This window comes from Lissotriton helveticus, chromosome 7 (assembly GCF_964261635.1).
Source record: "Lissotriton helveticus chromosome 7, aLisHel1.1, whole genome shotgun sequence".
NCBI lineage: Eukaryota > Metazoa > Chordata > Amphibia > Caudata > Salamandridae > Lissotriton > Lissotriton helveticus.
In genome coordinates, this window is record NC_136068.1 from 746,331,882 (window position 1) to 746,350,346 (window position 18,465).

General features: G+C 45.8%; 1 protein-coding gene across 4 annotated transcripts in view; it reads left to right on the forward strand.

The window, feature by feature from the left end:
• The window catches only part of SEPTIN8 (septin 8), a 377,700-nt gene that overhangs the window by 330,513 nt on the left and 28,722 nt on the right, over window positions 1-18,465 (forward strand). For all 4 annotated transcript variants that reach the window (XM_078653090.1, XM_078653091.1, XM_078653093.1 and 1 more), the window contains exons 6-8: window positions 789-885; window positions 5,865-6,033; window positions 16,666-16,798. In XM_078653090.1, coding sequence (XP_078509216.1) covers window positions 789-885; window positions 5,865-6,033; window positions 16,666-16,798 — 399 coding nt within the window. The remainder of the gene's footprint in view (window positions 1-788; window positions 886-5,864; window positions 6,034-16,665; window positions 16,799-18,465) is intronic.

Below are 18,465 nucleotides of genomic sequence, written 5' to 3' on the forward strand. Positions count from 1 at the left end.
ACCTAATATTACATTGACAAATGTGGTAGTTTTTCTATAGTAGTTTAATTTCCGAACTCATAACTACACCGTGCACATGCAAGACTACTGCAACCCGGATTCTTTGAATGACGATTAGTGTTTGCTCAATGCATTTTATGCACAGTCCACACCTACCTTTAATGTAGGTACACAGAATTCATAGTGAATCCGGCTCTCTGCTTAGAGTATATTGCAGGCTGCAACTCCGTTTACCTAAGAATGATTTAATGGATGTGTTTGATTTAGAATGTAAAACAATTGCCTGTACGTCGTTGACTTTGCTGTTAACTCCTCCTGTTTGAGCGACGGTTTGACTTTCAAAATTAAATTAATAAGCATACCAAAGTAGGGCGATTTATCATGATTTCAACACCTTAAAGAGGCTGATTTAGCAGCAACACTGCCACCCGGAGGTTTCTTTTGGTAAGACGCACAGAGGGAAGTCTGTGGCCTGCTGATAATCCACAAACCTACCAATATATTTAGGTCTCTCGCTTACGAAACATGTTGTTTACATACAGGGGGCTTAGATGCCGCCCATCACTTAACATTCGTAGGCTTTATTGTCAAACCTTTTTTCTGGCTTCAGTTTGTACAGCGCCTGCTGGGCTTCAGTATAAAAACCATTACTGTGTTTGAAGTATTAAGTTGAAAAATCTCATTTTCGATGCCATATCAATGACCTGTTGTGTGCTACATACACATGAAACAATTCTGTTAATGTTTTCAGATCTTCTGTCTGAATTTGCTGTTCGTTTATTTTTCAGGCGCACCTACCATTTGCTGTCGTGGGAAGCACGGAAGAGGTGAAGGTGGGAAACAAGTTGGTGAGAGCGAGACAGTACCCCTGGGGCGTTGTACAAGGTAAATACACAGTATTACAAAAATATAATAGAATGATTGCGAACTGCACGAGCCTTTGCGTCTCTTCTGTGCGAGTATTCCATTGCTCTCCACAAAAGTAGTTTTTTCCTGACTCGGTCCGCTGGCAGTACATGTTCTGCCTCCTGGAACATATGGGCTTTGGCCCTCCTTTCTGCCGCTGGATCAAGACACTCTCTTCCGGGCCATGGGTCTGCGTGAATGGAGAAACTTCTCGTCATTTTCCCGTAGAGCGGGGCACGAGGCAGGGTCGGATTGGGATCACAATTCGGCCCGGGCACTGACGAAAAAAGTGGCCCACATTACAGAGGCGTGGCCCATATTTAAGGGGCGTGGCCAACATTCAAGGGGCGTGCCCTTTCATGAAACACCATTTGCACAGACAAGGAATGAAAGTGGGAGGATACTGTTCTTGCACAGGACACAGGGCCAAGGTGACAATGGCCTACATGCTGAGCAACTAAAAAAAATAGCAAGGCCCCTTTCTGTCACAAAATTATTCCAGCCCTCCAGCACAGGAGCACCTGAAAAGCAGCAAAGCCCCTGCTATTACTAACCTACTTAGCCCTCCCCAGACCTTCAGCTCAGGAGCACATGAACAGAGGTAAGGCCCCTGCAATTAATAAATTAATCAGCCCTCCAGGCCTCGGGAAAATGTCCTGGCAGGGGAGCACAATACACAGCTTTCTGGGTCATCCAAGGTAGCCAGGTAGCCAGGGGGGAGGCTGAGGTGAAGCTGGAGCATGGGAAGTGTCTTCCCAGTGTGTTCTGGCAGTTTGAGTGTTTACCATTTACTGTAGTATTACCCTTGTACCTGTGTATGGTACCCTTTTGTAACTTGCACACGTCACTTTTCTCTGGTATCACACTGTATGCTACCTCTCACTTTTGTTTGCTTTAGATACTTGCACAAGTGCCACCATTGCCTACGTAATGTTTGTTCTTGTGCTGGAGTGTCTGCCATTTATGCAGTATTATACCTCTACTTGTACTTTGTACGCTTTTGTAACCTGCACACATATCACTTTTTCCTCCTGTAATGTACCGATTGCTACCTCATCTATTTTGGTTGCTCACTATTGTCACTTTTGATTCATGTAACTTAACGTTTGCTTTTGTAATTTGTCCACTTGTAATTTTTCTCCTCATGTATTATTGCTGTTCCTAGTGTGAAGCGCTCTGACACCTTCAGGTAAAGTCCGCGCTATATAAAATCGCATAAATAAATAAAATAAAAAAATTCCAAACATCACCTGGCCCCCACAGCAAGACTCATTCTTCCTCGCCCACTATGCCCTGAATGTGAAGGGCTGCGGGCGAGGTGTTAAGACTAACACCGTTTCTGGGCTGCATGGGCCCCAGGGGGGCCCAGGTGAAAATGGCTCAAAGGCCTGAGAAACACCTGGCCCCCAGGGAGGCCGATTCTTGCAAACAATCACCCCTCCCCAGCCCAGCCTCAGCTTGATTGCTTGGCAGGGCAGGGGTGAAGGAGAGGCCACATAGCTGACAATCGCTGTCCGGCCGCACAGCGAGGCTGCTTTAATTTTCTCTGTCTGTCTCCGTGCACTCTGTGGGCCGTTTTTTTTCTCCCCTTTTCCTAGTCCACTCTCTGTGGACTGGGTGGGACAGGGGAGAAAAAAACGGCCCACAGAGGGCACTGAGGCACCGGCCCTTCGGTCCATGCCCGAATGCCCGCCTTGCCAATCCGCCCCTGGCACGAGGCAAGGTTTCCCTCCCGCATTCCTCCTGTTCGCGCTTGTTATTGAACCATTGGTGGAATGGATATGACGGGATGCACAATTTTGCGCATTATGGTGGCCCAGTGGCCATGAGGAGCTGCTTTCGCTTTATGCAAATGATCTCCTGGTTTATCTAAATGAACCGGAAACCTCTGTCCCGCGTCTATTGAATATACTACAGCTCTAGGATGAGGCATCCGGCCTCACAGAGAATTGGCCTAAGTCCACGTACATCCCCCTGTATGGTGCTTACAAGGACATTCAAGCTATGATCCCATTCGCACTTCAGGTACTTTGGATGCACATCCCATTTACCTGCAACGGGTGTGGGACCTCAACGTAATGCCTCTGGTTGCCCAGACTAGAAAGGACATGACTCATTGGGCTATGCTGCTACTCAACATAGTGGGTGGAGGGGCTCTGTTCAGAATGGTTGCTTTACTGCGCTTTCTTTACATCCTACAGAATTACCCATCCCATTTGCCTTCTTCTGCGCACTACAATCAGAGGTGGTGCGCTTTATATGGGCAGGGTGTCAGCTGCAGATTTCTTCCTGTAAATTTGATCAATCCATACATTGGCGGGTTTGGGTTTGCAGACCTTCAGTTGTACTATTGGGCCAGTCACCTCCTTTCCATTGCTTGAGTGGTTTCTTGTGGACCGGGAACACCCCCCCTCCCAATTAGCCCCCCCCCTATCAGTGGAACCCAGTGAATTGGACTAGTATGGCATGCTCAACCTCCTCTACTGTCTCAGCAGCCCCAAGACCCCTTTGCCCCAGACTCAGTCGACCCTGCTTAGTTGGCACCAGGCCCTGCGGTGGATTTGTTGATATGACATGCTGATGGCGACAACGCCGCTTTGGCCTGGGTCCTGACTTGCCCACACACCTGTGCTGGAGGGATTCTGAGCGTGGGACTCCATAGGTATCTCCACTTTTGTGGATGTCTGCGGGGCACCTCTATGTGTACATTTCAGCATCTCGCAGCTATATACACCGTGCACAGGACATAATGTATCGTTTTCTGCAACTACGGCATGCGCTCGAGGTTTCCCTCAACTTCTCAAAGCCCCTCCCCAAGTGCAGCACTCTAGAGGCACACCTGATGGAGCCGGGACTGGAGGGGGAAGGGTATTTCTAGTCTATACCGCTCCATTGTCAACAATACCCCAGAGCCTATGACGATACTGATGGAAAAGTGAGAGGGCGACGTGGTCCCCTTCGATGACGATGATTGGGCGGAAGCCAGAATGCCCCCAGGACATTGGCATTCTCCGTGAAACTACACCTCCTACAGCTGAAGTACTTGCATCACATATACTACAGCCCCACAAGGTTGCACAGGATGAGGACTGGGCTACCAACACAGTGTTGGCGCTGCCAGCATCCAGCAGGCACCTTTTTTCACAGGGTCTGGGACTGCTGGTATGCACCATATTTCCCTGATTATTGGCAAGGACAGTCTCGGTGGACCGGAAGCTGGTTCTGTTAGAATTGTTGGATGAATGGTGAGAGCTGTCATGTCAGATGGTTGGTTAGCATAGGCTTCAATATTGCTAAAAAGGACATTGCCCTGCACTGGTGCTCGCGGCTGGCTCCACCATTCATAGAGTGGCCACACGGGGATAGACTATGCTGCCACAGCTAAAACAATTGTGTAATAAATCAGGGTGATGCCCAGAAAAGCACTACAAGTTTTGAGGTGAATGGGCAGTTTAATTGGAGACTCGATAATTCAAGGCTAACTCATGTGTGCCATTCTGTCCTCGACTTTTCTAGCTGGCTGAAGTGGGATCGGGGACCACTGCAGCTCTGGTACCAAAATTGTTGCTGATTTCTTGTGTATAATCTGAAAACGAATACACAGAGTTATATGTAAAAAAAAGTTGTCTTTTCCATCAGGGTGGCATCAGTGATTAGCCAACTCCATTTGTGCGCAAAGAGGTTTGATTTGCAGCCCAAATCATGATATTTATAGATGTACGAGGTAACCTGTGTGTGGTATAATTCTGTGCAGAATACGGTCACCATCAGTGCCCCACTTAGAAGCAGTGCCTAATCAGAGACCTTTAGACTGGTTTTATTTATGTGTGCACATTCTATTATTTCTTGGTTCAATACATTTATTAGTGTAATTTTGTTAATCTCTCAAACATCGATTCATATATAATAGACATACTGGATAACATATGCATACACTTGGTTTCCATCACTGAAGAGAGTGTAAATAAGCCTATTGGATTCAAGGCAAACACTAAATGCAAGGAATGACCCTTAAATTAAGACATATAATCAAAACCAAATAAAAATCATTACAAATAAACCGTATAAAAGTGATTGCAAAGAGAGGAAAGAAACACAAAAGGTGTTTTGTGTGTGTGTGTGTGTGTGTGTGTATATATATATATATGTGTGTGTTTGTATGTGTGTGTATATATGTGTGTGTGTGTAGTTGCTATTTACATGCCGCAACTTGGACAAATGATGCAAGTTTCCTGGATGTTCAGGTGATGACATCCGTGTTACCATGTCTATAGCCAGGCAATAAATTCGATGCCGGTTGTTATTGCCTTTATAATGGAGCAGGTATTCTTGACGAATGCTGAAGGCAACATGAAAATGAGGCGAATGCCTAAAAAGCATTTCCCATTTTGAAGAGATTTTGCTGGGCCTTTTCACATCAGATCATTAGTCCGTGGACACGTCCTCGTTTGATTGGTCCGATGCCATGCACTAATATCTGGGTCATGATAGTCAGGGGGGCTCAATAATGTACAGAATGGGCTTTATCCAAAAATGTGGCCATGCATGTGGGAAGCGGGGATTACAGGAAATTTCCCCAGTTATTTACTACAATTCTAGGTCAGTCCTCATTTGTGCCTTTTTCAGTCATGGAAGAGCTGTGTGCGCACCATGGCACCTACTGATATATATCAATGCTTGTTCATAATCTGTGTCTAGTGCAAGACTCACCCACATCAGCTAACAGAGCAGGAAAACGTCTAATGCTTTTATTTTAAAGCTGTCCTTTTAAAAGAAACCCTAGTTTTTTTAGTCAACTGTGTATTAAATATAAAAAGTGCAGAATTTCGGAAACAAAATAACCAATTTTGGAACTTTCTCTTTAGTTATGGGTAGTGCCTCCCTCGATTCCATGTTGCGATGTTTCTGATTGGCATTGCAAATGGTTAGTTCTGACTTCATGTTTTCTGCTTCTACAGTTGAAAACGAGAGCCACTGTGACTTTGTGAAACTGCGAGAAATGTTGATTCGCGTCAACATGGAGGACCTCCGGGAACAAACTCACACCCGTCACTACGAGTTGTACAGGCGTTGTAAATTAGAAGAAATGGGCTTCAAAGACACAGACCCGGAAAGTCAGCCATTCAGGTAATCGAGTGAAATTGGACTGGGAAAAGTATTGTTTGGCGTTGGCGTGTCAGAGATCTACACCTTTACTAACACAAAATATCAGTACATAGAAGTTTCACCATACGTACGTAAACATGAGATTTCTGTTCACCAGCTGATTACTGTCAGTAAGTTAAATTCAATGTAAATCTTAGACTCTATGCTAGGTGTGTCGAAAAAAGTAAAACATTTTTAGTTCTAGGCTTAAACCACAGAGATGCATGCACATATAGTCGTCATTCCTATCTTGTACCCCTTCTTTTTGACAACTTCAATCATAGGTTCCTGTAAATCAGCACCAGGATGTTCTTACTGGTGTAATCAGATTTAGCCTCTGTGATATGATGGCTAGTTTTTGGTTTTTTAGAAGGCCGGTTATGGGTATCGGATTTGGAACAGCCATGCCTGTTTGTTCCTTTATATTCATTTCTAGAACAACAAACCTATCACCTAACAACTACTCCAAAACACTAATCAGTTAAGTCTTGACTAATGCTTGTGTGTTTCATTGGGGTATATTTGTGGTAACTTGTTGAGATAACTTGATTAGGATCTTTATTTTGAAATGTTTGATATATATGCTACTTAAGATCTTCCGATGGATCCCCACCGAGACCAGGAAGACGGTCACCCAGGCCCTCGTCACCAGCCGTCTGGACTACGGCAACTCCCTCTACGCCGGAACCACCGCCAAACTCCAGAAGAGATTCCAGCGGATCCAGAACACCTCAGCACGACTCATCCTGGACATCCCCCGACGCAGCCACATCTCCGGACACCTGAGAGACCTGCACTGGCTCTCGGTCAACAAGAGAATCACCTTCCGGCTCCTCACCCACGCACACAAAGCCCTACACAACCAAGGCCCAGGATACCTCAACAGCTGCCTCAACTTCTACGTTCCCAAACGCCAGCTTCGATCGACCAACCACGCCCTCGCCGCCGTCCCCCGCATCCGAAGAGCCACCACAGGAGGAAGGTCCTTCTCCCACCTGGCCGCCAAGACTTGGAACTCCCTTCCGACCCACCTCCGCCTGACCCAGGACCACCTCGCCTTCAGGAAGCAGCTCAAGACCTGGCTGTTCGAGCAGTAGCAGACCCCCTTCCCCCAGCGCCTTGAGACCCTCTGGGTGAGTAGCGCGCTTTATAAATGCTTTGATTGATTGATTGATGAAAACATAGTGTTGTCCAGGGTGTTGGTGGTTATTGGTGGGTGAGGTTTGGTACCTATTGAACAGTTATGCAAGCTTCCCTTGGCCTTCCATGCCACGGGGCCCGGCTACAGCAGCACCCCTCCCTCTGCCCCTTCATTCAGTAGGAGCATCTCTGGCCAGCGCGCAGCAGCGGTGCGTCCATAGGGGCGTAGGGGTGTAGCCCCACTAAGCCTGGACGCACCGGATACACAAATAAATATTTGAATTGAATATTGAAGTCACAGTGCAGCACTTCAATCCGGGTTGCGGGTCCGGTCGGGACCCACCCGATTGAATAGGGAGTGTGCGCAGGGGGTGGGGCTGACTGGCAGTGGCTGGTCTGCTGAGTGACAGTCTGCAGAGCGCAGACGTCAGCAGGCCAGCAGCAGTACGGTGTGCGCTGCGCATGAGGAACTTAGGGCTGCACCTAGCCCGAGCATGCGCGCTGGCCAGAGATGCTCCTACTGAATGAAGGGGCAGAGGGAGGGGTGCTGCTGTAGCCGGGGCCCCGTGGCATGGAAGGCGCCAGGGCGAGGAGTCAGTGTGCCCCCCTAAGCGCCAGGATTGGCTGGGTGACACAGTGGCTCAGGCTCAGCACTGCATGACCAATCACTGTGTGACTTCATTGTGAAGCCATGCAGTGATTGGTCATTCGGACTCGCGCGCCGTGACGTTGTCCTCAGAAGGCCGCCTGTGCTCAGCTAGAGAGAACCCCGTAGTCGTCGGACCCATCCAGAAGCTCAGTAAGTTTTTTACTTTTTTTACATCACATTTTAATTGTATTAAACCGCCTGCAGCCCTCCTGCCCTTCACACGCAGTCCCCGGGTTTGTTTCTGTTTTTTTGCTTTATCTAGCGCAAAGTAAGCTGCTATGTTATTAGAGTCGCCCAAATATCGTGATGCGCCCTGGCTCGTAGTTTCTGTGTAAAGTGCGAAAATCAGAGAACGCTTTCAAGAGGGTGGAACTGCGAGGCCGTTCCCTGTGATATCGGAGCCAAGGTTTTCGAGCTGTTTTTCTTTTGATAAAAGCTCGCTGAGGTTTAAGGTTTTGTATGAGTCATCATTAGGCAGGGGGAAGTGGGCAACAAGGAGGCGTGTGTGAACTTATTTTAATTTTAAAATCTGCTTTTCTTCAAACGTGAACGGCTGCCCCTTACAGTAGCGACATCTGCCCTCCAAATTAGATCCCGGGAACAAATGTGGCCTACCGACCAGAGCTGCGGAAGCACCTTGGAGTCCCGGAGTCGGCTCAACAGCAGGTGTGATTATGAGCAAAACAAATCACTTAATCTCCACGCACCTAATGTTACGCAGTATGTATGCGCTTCAATGCAGTCCGGCAGATTTCGGGGTATAAAAAAAAACTGCAAAAAACATTTTTTTAACAAAAACACAGTTGCAGTGGAGCGAAGTGATGGAGCAGGTTTTGATAATGAAGATGAGAAGTGAAACTCACTGAAGCTGAATATTTTCACAGGGCGCATGTGTGCTGCTATCAGGCAGGCATTGCCATGAATGGAGGAACCTCCCAGGAACATAACACACGTAGAAAAGCTTCAAAGTATGTCTGCCGTGTGATGCTGAGGGAAAGAGGTGATCTAGCCTGGATGGGATACATCTTAATGACGCTCATAGCCCTTTCGCCTCTAGTAAATGTGCTTTTATGAGCCCTGTCAACACTAGGCCGAAGCAGAAGAACTATGCACACCCAGGCACAAACACCGGAGCGCAGTGATATACATTAATTTGTGGAGCTAAGTGCAGCCACCAGAGAGACTAAGTGCAACTCATGGAGCGACCAAATGAGGCACATTCTGGGGCTAAGCGCAGCCAGCAGGGTGGTTAAAGTACAACCCCAGGGGCTGTAAGTGCAGCTACCAGAAGGACTCAGTGCAACCACTGAAGGGTTTAAGAGCATTCTCTGGAGGGGCTGAGTGCAAGCACTGCTGTGACCACATGCTGCACATTCTGAAGCTCTGTGCACCCACCAGAGGGAGTAAAGCACAGCCCCATGAGCTCTAAGTGCAGGTTCCAGAGTGGCTAGGAACAGCCACTGGAAGGGCTAAGTGCAACCACTGAAGGGGCTAAGTGTAACCACCAGAGGAGGTAAATGCATCCTTCGGTGGAATTAAGTGCAACCACCAGAGGGGTTAAGTGCAGCCAACCGGTAGGGCTAAGATGAGCTACTTGAGGGGCTAAGCATAACCACCAGACTAAATCCATCCATCAGTAGCTCTTAGTGTAGCCATCAGATTTACTAAGCGCAGTCATTTGGGTGCTAAGCATAGCCTCTAGAAGGGCGGAGTGCACCCTTGATGGAGTTAAGTGCATACACCCTCGAGGTAATTGCATCCATTGGTGGAGCTAAGCACAACCACTAGCCGTGCTCAGTGGGACTACGGGACTAGGTAAGCTTTCATGTATGTTTTGACGAGCTGCACAAAAATGCAGAAATCTCCAAATCTACCCCTTTAAAAATATATCTCCCCAGCCAGCTACTTGTTTGCGCTGCTGCAATGGCCCAGACTAGAAATTTCGAGGGCTCTTAATATATCACCCCATTCAGCCAAGACGTACTTATCTCCCTATTTTACAACTAAGAGGACAAATGCAAATGCGTTCCATTCAGACAATGAGGCCTCCCCTCATAATTTATTGTCAATTTATGATGGCAGACGCTCCGCTGCCATTTGATTTTTCATTCAGAAGCTGGACGTGGAGCAAGTTGCAACCCGTGATTGATTTGTGTCCAGCGGGTTTAATGGGTAATGCTGAGGCTGTATATTGCGCATTTTCGCCTAACAAGACTTTGGTGCTGAGATGAAGTTAGGCCGTTAATAGTTCTCCGGGGCTGGTGGTATGTATAAACAACTGGGGACTACACAGCAGGGCCTCCGGAGCGTGCTTGTGAGGAGAGTATCAGATCCCCTCTCAAAGGTAAGCTGACATTACTAGTTATTTATTATCACTATTAGTGACAGGCAGCATGCGTCTCGGCGGAGTGGATGTGCGTTGGGAGAACCGAACGTGCTGCTAGGGCTGGAAAGGCTGGGCAAGCAGAAGTGGCTATGTTAAAATAACAGGGTTTGCATTTGTTCATTTTTTAGGCATCCTGGGTGCAGTGGCTGCTTTGTGGCCCGCTCCTGGCATGAAGGGGTGCGCAGTAGGGGTTAGGGGTGCTGTATACCAGTTCCTTGAGTTTGCGTGGGCTTGGTTGCTGCAGTGTGTATGGCAAGGGAAGTGGGTAACTTAGTTGTGTTGGAAGAAGCGCAGTGCCAATATGGAACAATGGATGCTTCTGGAATGAAAGGCATATTGCATCTGGTTTATAAGGTGTATTTCGTATGAAGGTTGGCGTGATAGTTAATTGCTGTCGCACTGCAGTGTGCACTTGATGGTCTATGGGAGGGAGTGTCTGCTTCACCAGGTGTCACTGGAGCCAATTTAATAGGTAAATTGGCCGCCTTTTGTTTTACTGGTCTAATAGACAATGAAACCGCAGCACCACCACAACGTGTGATCCTGTGCACTTTCAAATTCTACTCCCCATCCAGTGGCTGAACTGCTTGCCACACAAACAGCGCGGTCTCCAGAGCTAAGACTGGGATGTTTCTTTCTTTTTTGGGATGGGGATATTAGATCTGTGGTTTCCGTTGTTTCTAGTACTGTGCCCATAGTTCCACGAGGTACTGGAGCATAACAGAAGTAATTGTGCCTCAGTTGATAAATGCACGCCCTCCTCTGGGTTTATGGGGGGCAAGGGGAGTGAGCTGCAGTTTAAAAATGACAAGAAAATGTCAGGATATCTGTGGTGATGTTGTATCCTGGTGGTTTGGACTGAACATGGAAAGTCAATATGCTGCACATTTTCTCCCAAACGAATTCTCGGCTATGTCAATTTTAACACTAGGGGAGCTACCGTTTTTGCCTACTATTGCAACACATGGCAGTGCTTTTAATAACTTTGATGCATGATAACTAGCAAGTAAGTAAGTAAGTAGTAAGTGGGTTGGGAGGGGTATATCGGTATTGAATAGAAATGGGCCACAACAGTGCAAGCTAAATTGGCAATAAGTTTATAGCGCTGGTTTTCCACAGTCAGCACTTACATGAGGGAAGCGTGGCTTAGCCCTCTCCAGGACATTTGCTTCTCTTTGCGGACATGTGTTAGGAGGCTTTGCTCCTAATTAATTAAACTTGAATGACCTAGGACAAACGACATTCACTAACAAGGGGTAAACATCGCTATTGCATTCCACAGAAGTGCAGGCAGAGCTTCGTGGGTGCACCAGTCGCGATCAGGGGCTGTGCCTCTCAGGCGAAGTGGTTGGGCATTGGCAGAGCGGTGCTGCTGGTGTTCTGTTGACCGGGACAGCTGGGTGGATGGGTGGAGAATGAGATAGTGGTTTGGGTTTGTGGCCTGTTTCGGGGCCTCGTGACCTGCAGGGGCTGCTTCGGGCTCACTCCTACCATTTGAGGAGGGAGTGGGTAAGTGGCGGAGGTAGCTAGTTAGGGTTTTGTTAGATGCCAGGCAGCTGTTATGAACTTGGGAAAAATAAATGCCTGCTTGATGAAATGGAAATTCAGTGGAATTATGGAAATAAAATGCAGCAATTTGAAGACGGACTTTCCATTTAGCATGCTTGACATGGGGCAAGGACATAGCTATTCTTTACTTCCAAGCATTGTTCTATTATATCTACAAAGATCTCACGTTGTCCTGCGTCATGCGTGACTTGTACTGCTTTTATTTTGCCTTCCTGTATTCCAGTGTTTTTGACGATAAAGGTAAAAGTCAGCAATTAAACCAAGAAAACTTTGAACTACTCATACCTCACTTGCTCACATGCGCAACTGGGACCCCTGGTTTGGCATTTCCCTTTCTATGCCGTCTGGCTGCTCCCTCCATTTCTGCACTTCGCTGGAGCTGAAAGCTGTGTACAAAGTGCAGTTCTTTCAGAAAATTACAGGGACATATTACATAAAATGGGAACATGGCAGCCATTTTAGCAACAGCCTACACAACTGATTGCACTGGGTGAGCTTCCAACGACAATTCCCATTATCCCAAAAAGTAGCACTATGTCCCTGCCCATGCTCATAGCCAGTGGGTGTATGTGATCTGGGAAACAGTATTGTGTTGTAATTGCTTTTATATAGCGCTTACTACTCCTGACAAGGTGTTGTAGCACTTTACTCTGGGAAGCACTCTGTTCCAAGATTAAAAGACAGCAACGATGTGGCAAAAGCCAACACATGAAAGCCTGACATTGCACTGTTCTGTGGGAGTGTGCTGGTGGCTGCCTCGTGTGTGAGGTGGATCTGGAGATCCGCATTCCTCCCACAGGGCTTGATGAACAAATGGAGTCCTAGCAGCACAGACAGGCTGTGTGCATGTGCAACTCAACTTCTGGTTTATAGGGGCGCAGAAGTCACCCTCATAGGTTAGTACATTTCATGTCATGAAGCACATTATGTGTTGTGTTGTTTGCGGTTCACCACTGTTTGCTCCTTTATTATTCACTTTTTCTTTATTTTGTTATATTTTTTTCCCCTCACAGCGGGGTGCCCATCATAAACCTTTCTCTTCTTCATTGTCTGCCTGGTCCTTCCTTTCTATCCCTTGCGATGGAACTAGTCTGCTCCCTTGTTTACGCTGATATCATGGAAAGAATATGTCAGGCTTCACCTTAATCTTTATTGCTGACAGTGAATCTCTTACAGATTACTCTCTTAATCCCCTGTGGTCCTGTATATCAGCACCACACACTGTTTTGATTTATGGGCACACTATATGACTCTATTAAGCAACCAGTGGCAGCTACCTATGTTATGCCATCTATTAATGTAATAACTGCACTTTGACAATTGCTTTATTAACCTTCCTGGTTTCTCAAATTTCCTTGAAAATGCACGATTTTTCTTTTCTTTTTTTCAAAATTTTCGGGTTCTGGCTCGCGAGCTGCGCTCGCTCGCTGCGGTGCTCTATGCGAATCACTTTGCGCCCCACCACTTTAAAATCTCACCCACCGCCCCTGCCTTTCTGTTCTCTGCATGGAAAGTGTTTTCCGTGCTGAATTAGGGTCCTCTTGGAGGATGTGCATGGTGTCGAAAATAACCTGTTCCATGATCAGGCCATTTGAGGCAGGGCCTTGACTTGAAGTTTCTATGAAGAGCAGGTTACAGATAATTCTTGCACTTTGTCTTTTTAGACAAAATGGGGACTCCTGGAGTTTAATTTACTCTTGACGTATTTATTAGACTAGTGCAGAAGAGTTATAAAGTAATTTCTAGGGGGGAAAAACAGCTAAAGCACACTTTTCTCTTTAATCTAGAGCCTAGCATTGCTGTAGCTTCTCAAGATGGTGCTTGATGTTTGGGTATAAATGGAACGACCAATAAATAGTACTTGTGTCTGCTCCCAATTGCACATCTAGGCCAGATGAGGAAATTCGGAATTCAGGAAACCTCTGTTCTCTTTATTAAAAAACGCATCCTGTATCATACCTTTAAAGTTAAATCAACCCGGGTCTGCTACGACATCAAGGAGATGTAATGTTTTGTGCCTGGTAAGCGAACTTTCTGTGCTTAAATCCACCTCCGCCCCTTTTGTTCTTACTTCTCAGAGGTATATGTGCCCATAATACTTTGCCAATGTGGCATTGTGGGATGCTTCCTTCAGAACGCATTATTGTTAGATGCATCTTTCAGAGAAGATACTCCGCGTGGCAATGCTCTTCTTCATAATCAGTGAGGAAAAAATCGTATATATATATTTAGCAATCAGTTTCCAGTCTTGCCGTCCGGGTCGTTTCACACTAATTTGTGGCAGCAGAGTGCCGGAAAAGTAATAATAAAAGAGGGATTGGGTAACTATCAGTGTTTTAAATGGGAAAGTAGTGTTCGGTACTCAGTACCTGCACTTCTTACATTTGAGAGGCTGAGTACTCGCACTTCTGAGAAATGCAATTCCTTTAATGGGAGACTACTAGCACTTCTCAGTAGTAAGCAGGTTCTCTTTGATAGTAAGTACCTGCTCTTCTAAATTTCAATTTCAAGCCCTTCTAACTATCCATTCTTTCCTAAGCACCTTTAAACCTTAGCACCCAGCAGTGACTCGCAAAAATGAGCCCCAAATTGTATTAATTGTGATTTTGTGTGTGGAGGAAAATTGATGAGTTAGTGCCAGAACTGGAATTGGAAAAACCTTACTCTGAAAAGCCATATATAGGGGATCAAGAATGGCAACAAAAAGGGGGGTAAATTCACAAGGCGTGGAGTCATCTAAAGCAGACAACTTCTACAATTAGTTTTTAAAAACCTGTTGCAAAGAAATTAGCACCAAGGAGAAACGTCACAGTGAATCTGTTCTGGCTTAATCGTTTGCAATGGTAGCATTATAAAATATACTAAGGGGTTAAAAGCACCTTCTGCATAGAGCTTGTGTACCCAGTAAATCACAGGGAATAATATTAATGGTAAGATAACTCTGGTGGTTAAAGCATTTGCTGGCGATATCTGTGTTTTGTTTAGTCTTGGGGATTAATGTGTCTCCTGTAAAGCGCGGTATGTAGCATGTTTATGAAAGATTATTTTGGTATGTTGCTCGGTAAGTGGGTCACTGCTTTAGAAATAGAGATCATTTCATTACTTGCAATTCATAAATTGAAATCCTTTTAATGGAGCACAGTAAGCTATAAATCAGCATCAAGGACCAATATGCAAAATTCAAATCATGGGTTTAGAACCTTATTGGTTGTTCCTCAACCCGATATTATTATGCTGCTAAAAAGGGGTTCTTAGAGAAGTAAAAAAAAAAGAAAAGCCCCAAGCACTGGGTTACATTTTAAATCCTGACTTTGTTTTTCCCGGCCATACAATCATAGCATATAATCCCTACCAGTAAAGACAATGTGTGACTCCTACATCTTGAAACCCTGTTTGACTTATGTACCATCCTGTACATTTATTTACTCGACACACGTGTATGATTTATTGTGAATGTGTAATGTGTGCGTGATTTTTAGCGCTCTGACACCCTATAGCGGGATTATCAGTACTATAAAAGTATTAAATAAATTTGCAAGCGCTATTTTAACAGTTTTCGTTTAAATACCAGTACATACTTATACATCTGACATTCTTGCAGTGCATGCATACCTCTTTCATATAGGTGTTGAACAAAGTCAAAAACTAGCCTCCAAATCATAGTTTCTCTTAAGTACTTGTGAAGTGTTAATAATGTGTGCGCCTTTGTTTCCCTATTGCATTGGCATCTAGGAGTTACGGTGCAGATGGCTCCCAGCAGGATTATAGTCGAACAAAAGGGGGGTGGATGGTCTATTAAATTCGCCCTTTGTTTTGCACCATAGCTGGAAATTAAAATAAAAAATCTCCTTCACCACTTTCACCTTGCTGCTCCTAACAGAAAGCAGACCACGTGTGGGCGCTGCTGAATTGTCTTGGTGTTGGCAGATTACGCCAGGACCAATTCAGCATATTTCACGGGGCCATCAAATGCCCGATCCAGCAGAATAATAGCAGCCGGATTAGGATCCGGCTGATTCTCTATTCATTCCATCACTGGTTAGTGCTGGATGCAGACCGCCAACTCAGTTTTACTTCAGATGGAAATTATTTCTGCACTCGTGACCTGACAGGTTACAGCAAGACAAGTAAGAATCTAGGTTTTTTTATTTTATATTGAAATACATTTCTTTTCCATGCCCCAACGTGTTGGACATTTGCTCTTCCCTGGAAGGATTTAAACATCCATATGGTTTTATAGGTTAGTGGATCAAAATGTATTGGCGAATTCCTAGAAAATGGGCCCTGAAATACTGTACAAACGACCAACTCACCTAACACAGGCCTTGTGCTGTTCTGTAGATGTCCAAGAAATCTGAAAGACTGGCAAATGTCTGCATGTGGGTTTACTTTTAAAAGACAATATAGTGTGTCCAATGGGGAAACATCACTTACAACGCAACTTTTACCACGCAATGCTTTTACATCGCAGCTTTTACAACGCAAACCATTACAACGCATTGCGCTGGGGGGCGCTCTAGGATAGGGAATAGGTTAATTTACTATCCAATAACCTTCCCTACTATCCACGGGGACTGGAGTTGGAATAGTAAATTAAACTATTCACTATCCAGCACCCCAAAGCGCTATGCGTTGTAATGGTATGCGTTGTAAAAACCGCGATGTAAAAGCATGCGTGGTAAAAGCATGCGTTGTAATGTCGTACATCCGTGTCCAATGTCATGCCCTAGGTAGAGACAGCAGTATGTTTTTTAAGTTGCCTTTTTTTTTATTGTCCTTGGTAGTAGGGGGGTTTCTGATTTGGTGGCTGTTAGTGGGCTACAAGCTTCATTCTTCAAAATGTGATTGCATTACTCTCTTGTGTCTTCAGTCTTCAGGAAACGTATGAGGCGAAGAGGAAAGAGTTTCTTGGTGACCTGCAGAGAAAAGAGGAGGAGATGAGACAAATGTTCGTAAACAAAGTCAAAGAGACAGAAGGAGAGTTGAAAGAAAGAGAGAGGGAGGTACGTATGTAATGTATTTGAAACAAAAACTTCTATCTCTTGACAAATTCCAGTTGCTTAGTGGCTCATGGGTTGTTATACATGGAACAACACATGGTGGCGACCGCCCCCGGAAACCCACCTACCCCCTCAGACCACGCCAAGAACCTCCGCATCATACTAGACTCATCACTCACCATGAACCGCCAGGTCAACGCCGTCACCTCCAGCTGCTTCAACACCCTCGCATCCTCCACAAGACCTTCAAGTGGACTCCCCCACCCCCCTCGAGTCAAGGAAGACAGTCACCCCCGCACTCATCACCAGCAGACTGGACTACGGAAACACACTCTATGCCGGCATCAACAAGTCTCTACTCAGCAAACTCCATACTATTCAGAACACCGCTGCCAGACTTGTCCTCGGCATCCCCCGGCACGAACACATCACCCAGCACCCACATAGACTGCACTTGGTCCCGGTGGAGAAGAGAGTCACCTTCAAAATACTCACTCACGCCTACAAGTGCCTACACAACAACGGACCCAAATACATCAACGACATATTGAACTTCCACGTACCTACGATCGTCCAACCTTGCACTGGCCGAAACACGCGCATCCACAGAGCCAGAGCAGGTGGGAGATCCTTCTCCCACGTTGCAGCCAAGACATGGAACAACCTACCGGCAAACATCAGACGAGCCCCCTCCCTGAACACCTTCAGGAAGACCCTCAAGACCTGGCTCTTCGGCTAGACAGTTCTACTGACTCCACTTGCCACCTCCCCCCCCTCAAGTATTCAGCGTGTGCAGGACTTACTGCAGATAGCTAAAAATTGACCATTGGTAGTACTCATTTCCGCTATTAATGCATGAAGGGCACTATACTTTGCACGGGAATTCTAGGCACATCAGAGCGACAGTCTCCAGTGGCCACTAAACTGCTTTATTTAAGAAACAGCTTAACCAATTATTAGCCATGTTTGTAACATGCTAAGTATTAGACTTGCCCTAGGTGTGGTACTGCCTCTGTGCCTTGTTCTTAGACTCCCAGTGAGACCAGATGACTGCAGTCCAGTAACATATGTTTGTCTCTTGGAATCTGGTGGAACCTGCCTGGGACACATACTTATTTAACTGTCTTGTGCACACAACTGTTTTGCAACAAATGTTCCTGCGTGTAGCAGTCTGTTTCCAGTTGCCTGTGCTTAAAGCTGCAAAAGTACTTGAAACACATTCCTTCTTTGTATACCACAGAAATGCACGTGGTTAGCACAGTGGGGGTGCATTGGAAGAACTCTGGTGTTTCTACGTTAAAATGCTGCAACGCTGGGTGTGATCCTGTGCGGTAGCAGCACAACTGAATAAATGACACACTTGGTTGCATCTTTTCAGCTCTACATGGGAAAGCTAATTTATTTGAGTCTTTTTATAAGGTTTATCTACTAAAAAGGGCAAAAGCTGTAACAAAGCGGTCGATAAGAAGGAAGGTTGAGATAGAAGCAGCAAAGGTGATCAGGAATATGATTGGAGGACAAAGAAGACATGTCCATGGTACTCTAATTATCTATTGTATTTCTCAGTTGTCTTCTGTCTCTTTAACAAATAGCCCGTATGTGTTTGTGCGAGTCCTTTGCGTCACTTACTTGCACTATTGCGGTCCTTTGATCTCATATGTTTTGGTATT